Below are 18,521 nucleotides of genomic sequence, written 5' to 3'. Positions count from 1 at the left end.
TATTGTCATTTACTAACTATTGTCAGTCAGCTTAAGAGAAAAAGCTTAAAACACTTTATCAGCAACATTTGAAACAAAAAGCCACAAAATAATTTCCCTAGTTTACTTAATCTTATGTAACCAATACTTGTGCTGCTGAAATCCAGTAATAAAACAGTGACTATAAACGACAAAAGACTTACAAATGACTATCGTTAAAGATCTGATGAGAGCTTACTATAAGATAGTTGACATAAGAAAATTTGGATATTTCTGTAACATAAAACATTCATTAACAAAGTTTAGCATCATTCCCTTTGACAGTGCTTTCCAGGTTAATATATATCAGATAAATAAGCCAAATTAGCCAAATATTTTCCCCAATGAAGAGAAAAAATTCCTCTGACATGTTCCAAGGGCCCTCTGGAAAATATCAGAGTGAACTAGAGGTAAAAAGCACCTTTTTGAATTTGATTTTGGGAAGCTGTCAGAAAAATTTTAAGGCACTTGCCTAAAAAGCCTAAATAGAATCATAAGTGACTATGAAACAAAACTTATCTATTTAACCAGAATGACAATAAAATGTTTTAAAGGCAAATACAGAAGATTACACAGTTGTTAGCAAAGCTTAGCTTTTAGTCCTTTTAATATTAAGATCTCATTTTCTTAAATACTTAGACAACTCATTGAGACTTTAAGCATGAGAAAACTGCTTTGATATAACAAATTTTTGTAAGTTTTCAACATTAAGAGCAGACTGACAGTTTAAGAAAACTTTGTCCTTTTAACTGAGAACAAAATTCTAATTGCTGTGTACTTGATATCAAGACTTACTTGCTTAAATTTTACATAGCATGACCATATTAATTCTTCCACAAAGTTTCTACAATTTTTTTTGTTTACCTTTAGAGTTCTTCCTCTTTAAATAAATAGCTGTTCTTTAGAACAGTTGCTTTCTTTTACCCTCAACAAAACAGATTTCCATTCCTTATACCTTCTCTTATTAAACCACACATCTTTTTTAGCAAGTAGAGATGTTTTCTTTATTATTTTAAGTAGCTTTAATTAGACCTTAAAACCATTAGGAACTTTAATTTTCAGTGAACACTGAGAAGTGGGCTATTGTAAACCATTGCACTAGCATTCTTTAGATTAACAAATTTATGAACACAGTTTATAATTTTGGAACCATGTACTTTACAGCACAATCTCTCACTAAGCACAAAATATGTCTACTTAACTTAGCAAAACTTTTAAGATTTTAGGTCACCACAAAGATTTTCAGGCTGTTTGTAGATATACACACTGTACACACTGTAATACATTAACACACTATTATTAAGATGTTTACTTGCTATACTTATTTAGTTTACTCATTCCTAACAACTATGCTCACAAAACTTTTACCAAACAATGGACAAAGTCAGGCCTCTCTTTAAGCATTTTTTCTTGAAAGATTTAACAGATAACATCAATTTCAATGACTTAGGTAAACTTAGGCAGCTGATAACCATAAGGACATGTCCTTTTTAGTTCAACTTAAATTAGCATTAATGCTTAATATCTTCTATTAGAATTTTCTGGAAGTTTTAGAACACCCACCCAGTTTTCACAAGCGCTTGTCTTTGAATCAGTTTTTATTAATACCATCCAGAGGTAAAAAAATATTTTTCATTTATACACTTAGACATGCAAACATACAGATTGAGACATAATGACTACAGTTAGCAACACTTTTCATAAAAGAACATATACACAGACAGATAAACTGATACAAAGATTTGATACTAATATTCAATTGCCTTCTCTCTTTTTAGCTTACTTGATTAAAAGTATCTCAATTTTCAAGAATACACTCTAAGGGCGAGCAGTTTACATAACTGGGTTAAGGTTTAGATGGCCCCAGACTAAAAGGGCCGGTAAAGGCTCTGTACTGATAGGGACTGTGTGTGTCTAGGCGGCTGGAAATGGAATGCAAATACAATTCTAGCACCAGTTATTTAAAATCAGGATGTATTGCAGATGATAAATTTCTTCCATTTCAGGGAGTCTAGTATAAAAAACTCCCAATTTTTGAAGATAAAAATGAACCCAATAAGAATAGATTTCCACTGAAAACTAATTCCATATTGTAGTCTATGGGATTTTTGACCATTTCCCTTCTTTGCATCAAAATATAATCTTATTATACTGTATACTTCTCTCAGGGGCCAAGCCTTTCTAATCAGAGACTTAAGACTGGTAGCCGACGTTAATTGTCTTTTTAAGTGGCTAACGGGTACTCAGACATCAGACACATTTTATGAGATAAAGAGTACAGCATTTAGTCAGGAGTAAGAGCAGTCTCTTACCTTGCAGTGGTGGGCATCAGGTTCCATGAAACTGATGAAGTTAGAAGAGAGGGACGCCCCCTGCTTCACCCAGAGGCCAGGGCGGCCTGTAAAAGCAGGCTGGAAGTCAGAGAGACAGAGAGACACCTCACGGATACCCAGTCGGGCTGTGGGGGCCTGATCCCAGACACGCGGCCCTTTGAGAAGCCGCTGAAGTGCAGCCTCAGCCTAGACTCTCGCAGGTGCCCACGCTGCCCACGGCTTTCCTCAGCCCCTTGCATCCGAGGAGAGGCCTCTGAAACGGGATCCTGGCCTCCACTCAGCTGACTTTCCCAGCTCCCAAGGGAGACAGGGGATCCACTGAGGGAGATGCAGGGGAACTTGTCGCTCAAGACTTTGAGAACGGCAGGCGGGCTAGTCCCATTTAAGTGGCTGACGAGCACCCCATGCTGTGTGCCATAGATGGCTTCCTTCTATAAGGACAGAGAAAGAAAAGGCAGGCTTGGATGCCGATACTCACCTCTGAAGTTATCCTGGACGAGCCCCCAAAGATGATGCCAGGGTTCTTGTTTGTGGAGCGGATAAATGAACTTTACAAACAGTCAAGGTAGGAGAGCTGAGGGGAGGCTTTTATTTAGAGATACAGCGAGAGGACAGACAGCTCCTGGCTTACGCCGGGAGGGGACAAAAGAGCCCTGTGCACATAATTTTGACAAATTGTAGGGCTGTATAACATTCCTTGAAGTACTTTCTATTGGAATTCTTCTGAAGGAGCTTGTAAATTTAAGGAGGGTACAGTAAAAGCAAACTTTTCCCTATATGCCATGGCTAAAGGAATTGTGAAAAAAAACAGTCTTTAAGATCAATGATAACCATGTCCCAGTCTTTCGGAATCATAGCTGGAAAAGGGAGGCCTTCTTCTAAAGGACCCATAGGTTTAAGGACTGCATTAATTTGTCTTAAGTAATGTAAGAGTCTCCATTTTCCGGACTCTGCAGGGGAATTCCATGGGCTTGTGAAAAATTCTAATCTATCTCGCTGAAGCTGTTCATGAACTAATGTGTGTAAGGCACATTTTTTTTTTGAGGGGCCATGGATCCACCCAAACAGGTACAAGGATAATGTTTCCCTGTCTGTGAGCCTTTTTGAAATTTCTTAATACATTGCTCTAATCATCTTGTCTGAGGGTTGTGGCGGTAACTAGTAACAATGTTTTTTAATATATTTGTGTAGTTGAGCAAGGTGTTTTTTAGAAGTTTTCACTCCTGAGGTTTTTAGGAGGGCACAGAGTAATTTTAAGTAATCCTCCAGTTTATCTGCTTTAGTTTCATGTTGGCCCATTATAGTGTCCCTGACGTCTCGACTCTGTCCCTATGTACACTTTCCTGGGAGTCTTAACTGGATCGATGATTTTCGGAGCTTCCCTGCTCTGAGTTTCAATGGTCCCTGTTTGGGCGCCACTTGTCAGTCTCTCTGGGCTTCTGATCCGCAGATAAGGGAGGAGACACCATGAGTTATCGAAGACCTGAAAGGACCAGCCAGGGGACTCAAGGCGTAACAGCACAAGAGTGATGCTGAGAGAGTACCCTTCGTATTTATTGAGCAATACATGTTAACAACAGTAGAATTCTGTGTGGGGGACTTAATAGACAACCATTAACTAACTCTAAACTTAATCCTCGGCAGTCTCCAGTCTCCTGGAGCACAATGTCTTACATGGTGTTGAAACAATAGCAAGGGAAATTAGGTCACAGAAACTGTTTGGTCTTGTTTGTTCTGTTCTTGATCACTTACCAGGAATTACAAGAAAAATAATCAAGTCTTATATGATTATACATTTGATTTCTATACTTGATTTATATATTAATCCCACACAAATGCATAATAGTTATTTTCTGAGAAAGACTTTAAGTTGAAAAGGACTATTGAAAAATGGTTGGTATTTTTTAAAGCATCTCAGAACCTCGTATTGGCAAGGTTTAGAGAAAACACTGTTAGTAGAAATGTAAATTCCTGCAAGGTGATTTAACAACCCTAAAATGTTTCTACCCTTTGCTCTAATAATTCTACAGATTTCTGCTAAGGAAATTATTTTAAAAGTGCAACTTCAGTTATGTATATAAAAGTATCACATTATCAATTTAAAGCAAAAATCTAGAAATAAATTTATATCCAGTGGCAAAGGATTGATTAAATACATTATGATAAATCCTTATGATGGAATATTACATAATTTTAAATTGTTTTACATGTATTTAATGAATGGGGAAATGCTTACAGTGTAAATTTTTTGATGAATCAAGTATTTCTACTTATTCCACTTTATCTCATCTCTTAACTTTTTAGATGAACCTTCTATTACCCTAGCAGAGAGGTGGCCCATGGCTTGTTTTTATATGACCACAAGCTCTAAGAATGTTTTTTATATTTTTTAAGGGCTGTACAAAAAATTAAAAAGACTATGCAATAGAGATAATATATGGCCAATGATGTCTAAAAATAGTTATTATCTGGCCCTGTCCAGAAAAGTTTTGCCTACTCCTGCCCTGGAGATTACAGTGTGTATCTTTGTGATTTACTGCAGCTTCAGTTAGATATTTTTATCACTGTCTCAACACTGTAAGAACCTACACCAATTTTACTTTATTTAATGCCTCCCTGCCTTTTGTGCTGTTTTGTATTTTACTTGCATATATATTTTAACTCCCAAAGACTTTATTATAGTTTTTTTTATATAGTCAATTTTCATGAATACTTATCCCTACTTACCCTTTCTGATACTCTTGATTCCTTCCTGTACTTCTGTGCCTCTGTTCTTCCATCTGGGATCATTTTCCTTTGGCCTAAAGAGTCCACCCTCAGAATTCTGTGTTCGTAGTACAGATCTCTTGGTAATGAGTTCTTTCATCTTTTGTCTGAAAACAGCTTTTTTTTTTTTTCCCACTTTTTGCTTTTGCTTTCACTGAGTATAAAATTCTAGGTTGGCAATTATTTTTCTTTTAGTACTTTTTAAAGGGTTGTCCCATTGCCTCTGGCTTCTATGGTTTCCATTGTGAAGTCACCTATAAGTAGTATTGTTCTCCTTGGTAAAGAATCTATCCTTTCTTTGGCAGCTTTTAAGGTTTTTTTTCTTTGTCTCTAATTATACTTAAGTTCAACCTCTTGATTTTGTCCCACATGTCTCTCATACTCCATTCTGTTGTTTTCCTTTCTTCCCTCTGTGCTTCAGTTTGGATCTTCTCTTGACCTTTCTTCAAGTTCATTAACCCTGTCTTCCATTAAGTCCATCCAATATTGTATTGTGCTATTTTAGAACTTCCATTTGATTCATTTTTTTATAGATACCAGTTCTTTTTTTTACAATTCTCCATCTTTTATCCATTTTTTCCGTCTCTTTCTCTATTTCCTTTAACACACCAATCATGGTCATTTTGAAATCCTGATCTACTTATTCTAGTTTCTAGATTGTTTCTGGGTCAGCTTTTATTGACTTTTCTCATAACTGTCAGTCACTTTTTCTGGTTCCCATTTCTAGTACTTTTTTATTGTATCAAAGACATCATAGATTTGTTGCAGAGGCTCTGGATTATGTTTATAGCATGCTTTGTTTTCTGTAAGCTGTTTAATTACTTATATCACCTTGAACCTGTACAAAGGTTGATTTTAGGCTTTGTTAAAACCAGTCTTTCAATTTTGCCCTTACTCCTATGTTATGATCCTTATTCTTAGGATGTGGTCTTTCTGGTTTCTCACGCTGGGATCTCAGGGTGTTCACAAAGCCCTCTCTGCTTTGATTGGACCTAATCTTCGACCTCTATCCCCCCAGCACTGTGTGTAGCCTCTGAAACCTCTGCTCAGGCCTCCAGCCTCCCAGAGCCCATTCTCTCCTGGGCTTTCTGGAGTCTCTCCATTTGCATACACAGCTATTAGTCAGTTAATAAATCAATGGGGAATTTTTACTTAGGTTTGTGGAGAGGGGCTCCCTTTTCTCTAGAATCTTTCCTAAACCCTAGCCTCTTGGCAGCCCTGAAGTCCAGTCTCTGTCTCCTGTGCTTCCTAGTCAGATTGCTACCCTGTGCTTGGTCTCTTTCTCTGAGCACCTGGTTTGAAAAAAAAAAAAAAAGTCCTCAAGGAGAAAGCCAGCATTAGTGTAGGGTCACTTTGCTTTCCCTTTTCTCAAGATTTGTAGCCCTACGCTTGCTGCTGTTCAATGCTCGCAAATGATTATTTTATGTATTTACAGCTTTTATAGTTGTTCATGATGGGAGGGTAAATCCAGTAGCCTCACAATGTAATACTACCTGCAAAGCTGTAGAGAAAACTTTGTTTACATTATGATCACCATTGAAAAGTTATATATTAAGTAGAAACAAGATTGGAAGGAATATATCAAACCATTAAGTTGCTAGCCAAGTTAGATGAGATCAGGGTACTGAGGAGGAACTTATACTAATAGAACTTACAGTACTTTGTATGTTTCTTTCTAACCCCTCAGTACCTCCCTACACTTGGATACTCAAAACGGGTCCATCTGATGAATCCTATGGTTCCAGGATTAACTGGCAATAAAATGAGCTCTTCAGAAGAGGTAGGTTGCCAACTCTGATTTGATAGAAATCTTATCAGGAGATGAAGAGATTGAGGATTCTTCTAACCTGGCTAACTAGAATTCTCAAGTATTTGAATTATAAGGAATCTTAAGCCATCCAGTTAATTCCAGGATTCTTCAATACTGAAGGACTCAGAAGCAGTCCTGATGGGATCCAGTCATAATTTTAACAGTTTTACTGCTACTGACAAAAAGCACAAGCCAAAATAATTTTATCATTTATAGAACCATGATAAAAGTCAGCATTACTAATGAGAAGGCTGAGATTGCATTACACCAATTAGCATCTTGATTCTTAGGGTGATGTTTGATGTGATTAATAGGATAAATATATCTTTTAACATTTAAAAGTCTTAGGGAAAGTATATTTTTGTTTTGATCTCAAGGGTACAGAATAGAGGACTTAGTGGAACCCAAAGATGTGAACGGTTGAATTATGGTTTCCCAAACATGGCTGATCTTCAGAATCACATAGAGAATGTTTTTAGAAAAGAGTTGATTAGACCCTGTTCTTAGAACTCCTGATAAAGTGGGGACCACTTTAGGGACCACTCTGGTGTCTGTATTTTCTCTCAAATCCTCCTGGGTGATTCTCATCGAAGTCATGTTTGGTTGCTCATCTAGTCCTTTAAGCCTGGCTTCTTGATCTTTGATCAGAGGTTGGTCTCTTCATCTTTAATGGAGTATACTTACTCCTTTCTCTCTCTTGTTAAAATGCTCCATGTGTCAGTTACTTCTCTGACAAAGTGCCATGTCACTCACCCTATCTGGTGATATTCATCATATCTTCACCTGGGAAATGGGCACCAGCAGCAGTTCCTCAACCTGACGGCACCAGAATCACTCAGAGAGCTTTTTAAAAATACACATTTTTTTAATGTTTTGACTCACAAGGTTCAGGTAGAGTCCAGTAATTTTATACTTTTTTAAAGTACCCAGGTGACTCCTACACAGTCATATGTGGACCAGAATTTGTTAATCAATGAACCCAAATGAGCATGAGCTCACTGACTGTAAAATAAGAACTAAATCCTATTACCCTAAAAAGGAAACATGGCCCTAGATCATGCATAATATCTGGTGTCAGTGATCCATTGAAACAAGTACCCTCACACATTGCTGATGACGATGTCAATTAGTGTACCCCTTTCAGGAAATAGTTTTGGGCCTAGCAATTTCTGTTAGCTTAAGGAAATAATCCTAGAGAAGGCAAAAAAACCTCTGCAAAGATGTTCATTGTAGCATTATAAATTTGTGAAAATTAAGACATAATCTAACAGTTAAGAAGTTAAGTTATATTGTCACTAATAATAATTGTAAATGTAGTACATCATAAAAATTGAAAGTGAAGACTAAGCAGCCACTCAGAAATACTTACAATATAGTCTCAAGTGAAAAAACAAAGGATAGACATTTGTTCTCTAACTGTACCTTTGTAACGATTCTGTGTGCTATAGACAAGGCCTGGGAAGAACACAGTAAAAATAAAAAGTTGTGTTTTTGTTGTTATTGGGTGGCAATATTATGAGTGAGTGATTCTTCACTCTGATTAATTCTGTTTTTATAAAAGTTGTTAATGTTTAAATCTTTATTTAAAAAATATATATTGGCCATCCTGCCTAAAGCAATCTACAGATACAATGCAATCCTTATCAAAATACCAACAGCATTCTTCCATGAACTAGAGCAAATAGTTCTAAAATTCATATGGAACCACAAAAGACCCCAAATAGCCAAAGCAATCCTGAGAAGGAAGAATAAAGCTGGGGGGATTACACTCCCCGACTTCAAGCTCTACTACAAAGTCACAGTAATCAAGACAGTTTGGTACTGGCACAAGAGCAGACCAATAGACCGATGGAACAGACTAGAGAGCCCAGATATAAACCCAAGCATATATGGTCAATTAATATATGATAATGGAGCCATGAATATACAATGGGGAAAGGACAGCCTCTTCAATAACTGATGTTTGCAAAATTGGACAGCTACATGTAAGAGAATGAAACTAGATTATTGTCTAACCCCATACACAAAAGTAAACTCAAAATGGATCAAAGACCTGAATGTAAGTCATGAAACAATAAAACTCTTAGAAGACAACATAGGCAAAAATCTCCTGAATATACACATGAGCAAATTTTTCCTGAACGCATCTCCTTGGGCAAGGGGAAAAAAAGCAAAAATGAATACATGGGACTACATCAAGCTAAAAAGCTTCTGTACAGCAAAGGACACCGTCAGCAGAACAAAAAGGCATCCTACAGTATGGGAGAATATATTTGTAAACGACATATCTAACAAGGGGTTAACATCCAAAATATATAAAGAACTCACACACCTCATCAACCAAAAAGCAAATAACCTGATTAAAAAATGGGCGAAGGATATGAACAGACAATTCTCCAAAGAAGAAATTCAGATGACCAACAGGCACATGAAAAGATGCTCCACATCGGTAATCATCAGGGAAATGCAAATTAAAACCACAATGAGATATCACTCATTGAATGGCCACCATTGAAAAGACAAGAAACAACAGATGTTGATGAGGATGTGGAGAAAGGGGAACCCTCCTACTACACTGCTGGTGGGAATGTAAATTAGTTCAACCATTGTGGAAAGCAATATGGAGGTTCCTCAAAAAAACTAAAAATAGAAATGCCATTTATCCCAGGGATTTCTCTCCTAGGAATTTACCCAAAGAATACAAGTTCTCAGATTCAGAAAGACATATGCACCTCTATGTTCATCACAGCACTATTTACAATAGCCAAGATACGGAAGCAACCTAAGTGTCCATCAGTAGACAAAAGGATAAAGATGTGGGACATATGCACAATGGAATACTATTCAGCCATAAGAAAGAAAGAAATTCTACCATTTGCAACAAGATGGGTGGAGCTAGAGGGTATTTTGCTGAGTGAAATAAGTCAGGCAGAGAAAGACAAGTACCAAATTATTCCCCTCATTTGTGGAGTATAACAATAAAGCAAAACTGAAGGAACAAAACAGCAGCAGACTCACAAACTCCAAGAAGGGACTAGTGGTTACCAAAGGGAAGGGGTGGGGAAGGGTGGGTGGGGAGGGAGGGGGAAGGGGACTGAGAGGTATTATTATGATTGGCACACATGGTGTGGGGGGTTTCATGGGAAAGACAGTGTAGCACAGAGAAGACAAGTAGTGACTCTGTGGCATCTTACTATTCTGATGTACAGTGATTGCAATGGAGTATGGGGCAGGACTCGATAATAAGGGTGAATGTAATAACCACATTGTTTTTCTTGTGAAATCTTCATAAGAGTGCATATCAATAATACTTTAATAAAAAAATTTTAAATATATATATATATGCAGATTAGTTGAGTATACTCTATCATTTTCAACCACAAGAGGTCCTCTTCTCCATGGCTTCTAGGAGTCCAAGATTGATCTCCTTGATCCGAAGGAGGATGTGAAGAAAAAGCTGAAGAAGGCCTTCTGTGAGCCAGGGAATGTGGAGAACAACGGGGTTTTATCCTTCATCAAGCATGTTCTCTTTCCCCTCAAGTCCGGTAAGACACTCCCTGATGACTTCTCAGAGGCCGGGCTGAAATGTGAAACAAGTGCTCTGATCAAATTTCTGATTTTTAAGAGTCTTTCTCCAGGGATGGGCTTCTCTGATTTCATATGTATTAATGTATGATTGAAGTTGGGATATCATTTTAGTTATCCATGTGTTTTGTTACTGGATTAGGGTCTAAGTGGAGTGGGTGGGTGGGAGGGGTTGTAGAAATGAGGGCAGGGGCAGGCATGTTGAATCAGAGGCACATAAAATCATGTAAGGCACAATCCTTCCTCTTGAGCTTGGATGCTTTCTGGGCTATAACATGGCCACTCTTCAATTTGTGAACAATAAATGCCATATAATGAAGTTCAAAATATATGCAAAAACTACAGATACCCATACATTTGAGCTAGGAATGCTGACTCTGCCATTATCACTGATTTTGTTGGTGTGGATCCTTTTTCTTCTAGAGTTTGTGATCCTTCGAGATGAGAAATGGGGTGGAAACAAAACCTACACAGCTTACCTGGACCTGGAAAAGGACTTTGCTGATGAGGTAATACCAGAAAAGGAGTAATCCCCGCTGAACTCATTGTGGCAGACCTCTCCATCTTGGCCTACCCAGTTCCTTCTTATGTACCACAGGGCATTCTTGCTCCAGGACTAGTATATTTTGTAATGTTCACAGGTTAGTTGGGCAAATGGCACAAAGCTAATATTTTGATGTCCTAATCACTCTGCAAAGGACTTAACCTGGGATGAAGGACCAAACCCAATGATATGAAGCATCTTAGGGAAAGGTACAGAAGGTTCAAAAAAGATACAACTATAAAAAGACAAAATAGAGGCTACTATTCATTTCACCAAATAGTTTAACGAAAGATATACGAGGTGCCTATGTGTTAGGCGCCATAGTAGGGGCTGGCATTGCAAAAAAGATTGAATTCTCATGAAGCTCATCGTCCCATAGGAAAGGCAGACATGTAAATGTTATCATTTACTGTGTCGCTGTACAATGAAGATATGTACATGGTCCCAAAGTAAAATATGAGGAAATAATTAGCTGGCTTCATGGTGTGTCAACATCTAAACACTGTTTCACTTGAGGATTAAGGGTTCCTGAGGAGGTAAATTGGGCACAGACTTGGTAAGATGGAGCAGCATGGTACATGAGGAACACAAGTGGTTTGGTCTGACCAGAGTCTAAAAGGAGGGGGAACATTTAGGAGAGAGAGGCAAGACCAGCTCATAAAGTGAAGATATAATAATAGCCTATGTAGGGAAAGAAAATGGGAGGTTTTGATTGACTGAATTTGGGCTGAATCAGCATTGTGATAGGGCTGTCAGAAATGTTAATGAAGTCTTGGCCTAAGACATCAGAAATGTTGAGTCTCGAACCAAGGAGTTGATAGTCCATTCAGTTTCCCATTATTGCAGGTACATTTGGGGTTGCACATTCAGCCGTGGGCTCAATTTTGTGTGGGTTTTTTGACAGCCTGGGGTGTGTGAGTGGGGAGAGGAAGGCTGCTGTGATAAGGAACAGACAGACTCAATGCCATGTCACAAAAGCACACTTGAAAGACCTGGGAGAGTTTATCTGGGAAGGAAGTATGTGTTTGATCATCCTCAAATCAGTGAAGGACTCTCTCAGTAGAGGGGTTAGGTTTCTTCTTGTGGCACCATAGAGCCAACCCAGAACTGCAGGTGGGACCCACAGGCAGGCACGTTTAGGTCCAGCATCAGGAAGAACTTTCTCATGATGTCAGTTGTATGACAATGGACAGGCTAACTCGCATGACCTTGTGTCATCGAGGTCTTCAGGCAGAGGCCAGAGTGTTGTATGAGGGCTTGAGCATCAAATGAAGGAAAAGACCCAGTGACCTCTGAGGTTCTGAGGGCTGTTAAGTCCCATTTTTTGGATGTTTCACCACCGTAGCTCTGCATCCCTTCTATACTCCAGTCCTCAACCCTGTGACCAGTTCTTTGTGGGAATAATGAGAAGGAATAGAAGAAATGCATCTGGAAAAAGCCTGGAGCAGTTTATCCAGCAGCAGCTCTGTGATGGGGGAGGTGTTCTGCCTGTACTGTCTCACAGCTGCCCCTGGCCACATGGGGCTGGTGAGCCTTACAGTGTGACCAGTGCAACTGAGGAACTGAATTTTAATTTACATTTAAATATCCACATGACTACCATATTGGACAGTGTAGGTCTAAAGCTTTCTTATTGTAAAAAACGAAATAGTCCCAAGAAAATGAAGGAATAGCATCAGGAACAAAAATGTAAGCACTGTTATAGGATAGGTATTCATACCTAAGGCATATCCCCTCAGAATATCTAGAAGATACTTTCAGGCCTAGTCACAGGACACAAGAAGAAAAATTGGGTTACTGAACTGCCAGCACTGCTCACCATGTCCCCCGATGTTGTGATTTAAGCCTTGTTCTGATGTTACGAGGTAGAGGTGTTGTTACCTTACCAGGTGAAGAATATCAAACTTCAGTGCTTGGTTTGGGGTCACATGCCAGCTGGGACTCTAAGCCCTGTCTGACCAGATCCAGAGCCCTGTTCCCCCTGCTCACTCAGCCCCACCTCAGGCTATCTTTAGCCCTTGGGTTGCTGGTGCAAATATTTCTGTGCCTATAAATGACACCTCGCTTATGCCACTGAACTTTGCATAAATGGAGGAACAAGAATAATTTGTCTGCTAACATCTGGCATCTAAAAACCCTCAAGTTAGCTTGAAATTCAGAGTCAGAAGACCTGGATCTCAGACAAGTTTGATACCTTTCTGAACTTTTTTCCCCTTCTCTGCTCCACCAGCTTCACAAAGTTGTTCTGAGGATCAAATAAGACTCTTGGGAAGACAGCCTGCATCCTATATGCACATTATTCGTAGTGGATTTGGATGGCCTGTGCCCCCCTGGAATGCCTCATCTCACCAGGCCTTTGTGTACTTTTGCAGGTAGTGCACCCAGGAGACCTTAAGAAGTCTGTGGAAGTCGCCCTGAACAAGTTGTTGGACCCCATCCGGGAAAAGTTCAATACCCCTGCACTGAAGAAACTGTCCAGCACTGCCTACCCAGATCCCTCAAAGCAGAGTAAGGCCTGCTGGGACAGCCAGGGAGGGGGATGACTCCACCAGGATGGAGCCTGTCAGTGGGCCTCAGAAAAGGTCTCACATTGAGGGCCAAAAAGCCCCGGGGCCAGAAGTGTAAGATTGTCTTACCCTGTTGGCTACGGGAATGGAATGTGTGTCCTCTTCTTCGGGATTTGATTCTGCTCTGGAGTTACATCCTGCTGTGCCAACCCTCCTGGGGGATGCTGGTGTGAGATGTGTGCTTTGATCCTTCTGCTAAACCCGCCTCTTCAGTTAGGGAGACAGGCAGGTCCGACCATGAATGTGCCCTGCCTGACTGCTCTGCTCAGGCGGAGCCCGCATGGTGTCTGTAGGGAAGCTCGTCTTCAGATTTTCCCCGGTCTCTTCCACATGCTTCTGACTGGCTCTTCTTTGGCCAACTATTTGTCTGTGATGTTGAGATACTTAATATCAAGTTTTGTGTGACCCTCCCAGAAAAGATGCAGTAAATATAAGTGGAATGCGTGAATGGAAATGCGTAGAGGTGGCAAAGCCACTGCTTGCCCCCACCCTGTCCTTCCAGCCTAAGAACTGAGGGAGAGAATAGATGAAAGTTTGGCGGGTCCCTTCTCAAAGGTTTCTGACCCCATTTTAAAGAAGGTAGAACTCAGTGGGCAGATTCTGGAGACTCTGCATCAGTTCCTGCTACTATCCTCATTTGGTGGGATCAGCTAGCCATTGACCAATCATGGGGAAGGAGAATTCTGACCCCTTGGGGTTCTTCTCATTCCCAGAGCCACTTGCCAAAGGCCCTGTCAAGAATTCAGAACCAGAGGCCATCCCATCCCGGCTGGACATCCGTGTGGGGAAAGTCATTAGTGTGGACAAGGTACTCGTTTTTCACATCCCAGAGAGGTGGGTAGGGGTCAGGTCTGTCTGTCTCCATCTGGAGGAAACCTGGCCTAGGATGGGAAGCAACATTCCCACGGTCATATTGCAGGTCAAACCCAGTTCTGATTCCAGGCGTCAGGCTTTTCCCTTTGCTGCCTCTGGACCCTGTGCAACCAAACACAGCCAGGAACTCAGAGTAGGGGGCGGATGTTAGTCAGAGAGAACTTGTTTATCCATTAAATCAATCTGGTGGACTCACCTGGCCGCTACTGGCTTGTCTGGACTAGCTGCAGGCCTTATCTTGGATCAGCTGCTTTGTCTCGCACTCATCCCCACCTCCCGGAAAATGGTGAAAGGAGAAGGACTTTTCCCCAGAGACGGAAGGTTATGCAGCCAGTGACCTGAAACCATTGTTGTAGGCATTTTTCCCCTCCCAGCATTGATTTGCCTTTTTTTTTCACTGTTAACCACCCGACCACCTACACTGCTTTGCGAGAACAACTGATGCACTTTCAGATGGCGAGGCCAGCCATGGTGCCTCTCCCACCTCCCAGTCACTGAGGACCGACCTGTGCAGCTATGGCCGTGATGGTAGCTAGCCAGACAGCCCAGACCATTTAATCTCTGTTAGAGATTTCTTCTCGTCTTACACAGTCAGGCTCATTTTACTCAATGCCTGCCTCTTGGTTGAGAGTAGAATGTACCTTCGAAGCCCATTGGCCTGTCTGCTGTCTGGGACCTGGAAAGAGAGTTAATGCTGGAGCGTCCCTCGGAGGCCTCTGTGGGGAGCGGATGAACCTTTCCAGGGTCTGGGTTCACCAGGCCTTATGATCTTTCCCATTATGATACTCTCTGGGACTGATATCTCTTGCTGGCAGCATCCAGAAGCAGACAGCCTGTATGTGGAGAAGATTGATGTGGGGGAAGCTGAGCCACGGACTGTGGTGAGCGGCCTGGTACAGTTTGTACCCAAGGAGGAACTGCAGGATAGGCTGGTGGTGGTGCTGTGCAATCTGAAACCCCAGAAGATGAGAGGAGTTGAGTCTCAAGGCATGCTTCTGTGTGCCTCTATGTGAGTGAGGATGTGGGGTGGGGCACAGCACCCAGGGAGGCCAAGAAGAGGGGGGAATTGGCCCACAGGATGCCCTTCCATTTGCCAGATAGAAACCATGAAAACATTGTCCAAAAGACAGTGCATGAAGGAATTATTTATTGTGCAAGTTCTGTGAATGAAGCACTTTACCAAAAGTTAATTTTATTAAAACAGAAATTGAAGGTTCAAAGCAGTGTCTCACTACAAACTCTCACTACTAGGAAAAGGTGGAGCCAGGATTCAAACCCAGTTCTCATTGGCTATTAAAGCCATGTTGTTTCATTACAGACACTTCCTCCCTTAAAAGCCCAGATTTTGGGGTCTCTCCCAACATAGGATTTCAGTTTAGCCCTGTTATCCAGACATTTAGTACAACAGTGAGGACCTGGGGCTCTGGCATTGAGAAAGCTCTAAATCCCATTAGGGCCCCTATGTAAAGGCCCTAATGCTTTGGCCTCCATGGCAACCGGAGGCCATCCGTAGCCTCAATCTTTCCTTGTCCTGTGTCTCCCCAGAGAAGGAACAAGCCACAAGGTTGAGCCTCTGGACCCTCCTGCAGGCTCTGCTCCTGGCGAGCGAGTGTTTGTGAAGGGCTATGAGAAGGGCCAACCAGACGAAGAGCTCAAGCCCAAGAAGAAAGTCTTTGAGAAGTTACAGGTAAAAAGCTGCAGTAGTTCTCTCTTCCCTGGGCTGCCAGGCCTGTGTTCCTAGAACTGCTCTGTTACTGAATCCACAGCTGCGCGAGATGAGAGACTGCATCTGAGCCTCTCCTTCGTTCCAGACCTTTCTGCAGGAGATGCCCAAAGAGTATGGGCACCCTCCCGTCCTCAGTACTGAGAGACTGTCAGAGGCACCATGTGAGGGACTGCAGACATTTTTTCATTTGATCTTCAGCCATCTTAAGGAATTATCCCCATTTTAACTGGCAGGATACCTGCCAAGGCCACACAGAGTCACCGGAAGTGATGGGCCAGAATCAAAATCCTCCCAGGGCCTCTCCCACCCTCCGTGATCTTAGAGCACACATTCCCTCTTCACCTTCAGGGGCATTGACTCCTATATGGCCTGCCCTTGTGACCCTGAATTCATTCATTCAAGTAATACTGAGTCCCTAGTATCTATGTCAGGCACAGTTCTAGGTGCTTAGGCTACGTCAATTAATAAAGCAGCAGAAATTCAGTCTCTTCATAGAACTAACGTGTGACTTTTTCTAGTTAATACCTTGTTTCCTCAGTTGGACAAAGTGTTTCTGGAGGACATATAGAGAGGTTTCTGCCTCTCTCCATCCTCCTACATGTGGCAAATGGCTCTGTCCACCCTTTCCTTACCCGATTTTCCAGGCTGGTTTTTTTAATCATTTATTTATTTTTTGGCTATAAATAAATGTTGATTGTAGGTACGTCTAAAATAGAGGGGTAAATGAAAGAAAGAAAATATCCATAGTCTGGGTACCTGGAGATACTGAAGAATGTCATTAGTGTTCTTTCCTTCTGGACTTTCTTTGTGCAAAGATAATATATTTACAGTTTGAATCATACTCATTTATTCTTTTTTTATTTAACTTAGTGCAAAAAAAACTCCCCCGTCCTCTTAAATATTGAGGGGGATCTTAGTGATTAGCATTGCATCATAATTAGCATAATTTAACCAAATTACTAAACCTTGGACATTAAGGTTTTCAGTTTCTCACTATTAGAATGGTGGAATGGTGTCCTGGTACATTGTTCTTTGTAGTTATTCATGACTGTTTCCGTAAAATAAATCCCTAAAATGAATTTACTTGAGTCAAAATTTACATGAACATGACAGCTTTTGACAAACTGCTCTTAGAGAAGTTGAGTCTGTTAACTCATCATAAGAGAGTTATTGTTGTCTTGAATACTTGCCACCTTCAATTTGGATCAATGTAGTAACTTTGTTTGTTTATCTTGTCTAGGCTGACTTTAAAATTTCTGAGGAGTGCATTGCTCAGTGGAAGCAGAGCAACTTCATGACCAAGCTGGGAAACATCTCCTGTAAATCGCTGAAAGGGGGAAGCATTAGCTAGCTAAGCCAGCGTCTTCCTCCTTCTCCCATCTTCCTGACTGATCTGCTCTCTCCTCAGTTTGCTCCGTCCATCACCTGTTTACCCATCCCCCAGGACACTGAAGCAGGAAGCTTGGGACTTGATTACGGGCAGAACTTGGTGAGAGGCAGCTCAGCCTCCCCCGAATGCAGGATCATCCAGGCTGACCTCCCAGGTAGCAACGAGGGTGGGGCAGCAGCGAGCCCAGCTCTGCCTTCTTCCTTTGGCAGCTGACTTGAGAAATCTGGTTTCAGTGTAATTCATAGAAAAAGTTTATGCCACAACCCTTCTAATTGGAAAAATATTGGTTCCCAAGTTTTCCTAGAGTTATCCCAGCAGCTGTACCTCTGACTGGGTTCTGGTGTCTGACTGAACTTAATTACAGGAAATTGTGGGATTTGAAAAGGAAAGGGAAGGGAAAACAAGAACCTTGTGGTCTACCAAGTGGTTGGCAGCTGTCCCCCAATGCCTGCCAGCCCTGAGGCTTGGCACTGAGGGCAGGGCGTGCCCCAGGGCTCCTGGAATTTCTCTTGATCCTCTAAGTTGGGATATTCCCCAAACCAGCTGTGTGTTAACATCAAAAGTAGAATAGATGGCACAGGCTGGTTCTTTCTTGAGAGAGGGTGGGGTACGTCTCCATAAAGCATCTCAGAGTCACTGACCATCACTGTCATGAATTCAAATAAAATCTCTGAACGAGGATGTCTGGATAGAGCCTGTGAGCTAGGTCACCTCAGGAGAGAGGAACACAAGTGTGTAGCAGCTGCTGGGCCCTCACCCAGGACTGCTTGTGTCTTGGACTTTTAACCCTGTAACTGGGGGGGTGGTTTGGATAGGATGATGGTGGACACCTGGACTTCTTTGGCAGTATGAAGATGAGGCCCACTTTGTGGTCCTGTGTTTGGAGTGGGCTGAACATGTTCCCATTTA

The 18,521-nt window shown here is 41.3% G+C and overlaps 1 protein-coding gene across 2 annotated transcripts in view; it reads left to right on the top strand.

Annotated features, from left to right (window-relative positions):
• YARS1 (tyrosyl-tRNA synthetase 1) overlaps positions 1-18,291 on the top strand; it is a 36,289-nt gene extending 17,998 nt beyond the window's left edge. The window contains exons 6-13 of one of the 2 annotated variants that reach the window (XM_036885210.2): positions 6,805-6,897; positions 10,337-10,472; positions 10,936-11,021; positions 13,429-13,564; positions 14,337-14,431; positions 15,312-15,505; positions 16,042-16,183; positions 17,463-18,291. In XM_036885210.2, the coding sequence (XP_036741105.2) occupies positions 6,805-6,897; positions 10,337-10,472; positions 10,936-11,021; positions 13,429-13,564; positions 14,337-14,431; positions 15,312-15,505; positions 16,042-16,183; positions 17,463-17,573 (993 nt within the window). In that variant the 3' untranslated portion in view covers positions 17,574-18,291. The remainder of the gene's footprint in view (positions 1-6,804; positions 6,898-10,336; positions 10,473-10,935; positions 11,022-13,428; positions 13,565-14,336; positions 14,432-15,311; positions 15,506-16,041; positions 16,184-17,462) is intronic. The other variant, XM_036885211.2, reaches the window with a different exon arrangement.
• The last annotated feature ends 230 nt before the right edge of the window (positions 18,292-18,521 follow it).

The sequence above is a fragment of the Manis pentadactyla genome, chromosome 4, assembly GCF_030020395.1.
Source record: "Manis pentadactyla isolate mManPen7 chromosome 4, mManPen7.hap1, whole genome shotgun sequence".
Taxonomy (NCBI): domain Eukaryota; kingdom Metazoa; phylum Chordata; class Mammalia; order Pholidota; family Manidae; genus Manis; species Manis pentadactyla.
Note: the sequence above shows the minus strand (reverse complement) of the source record. Positions and strands in the feature narration are given on the sequence as shown.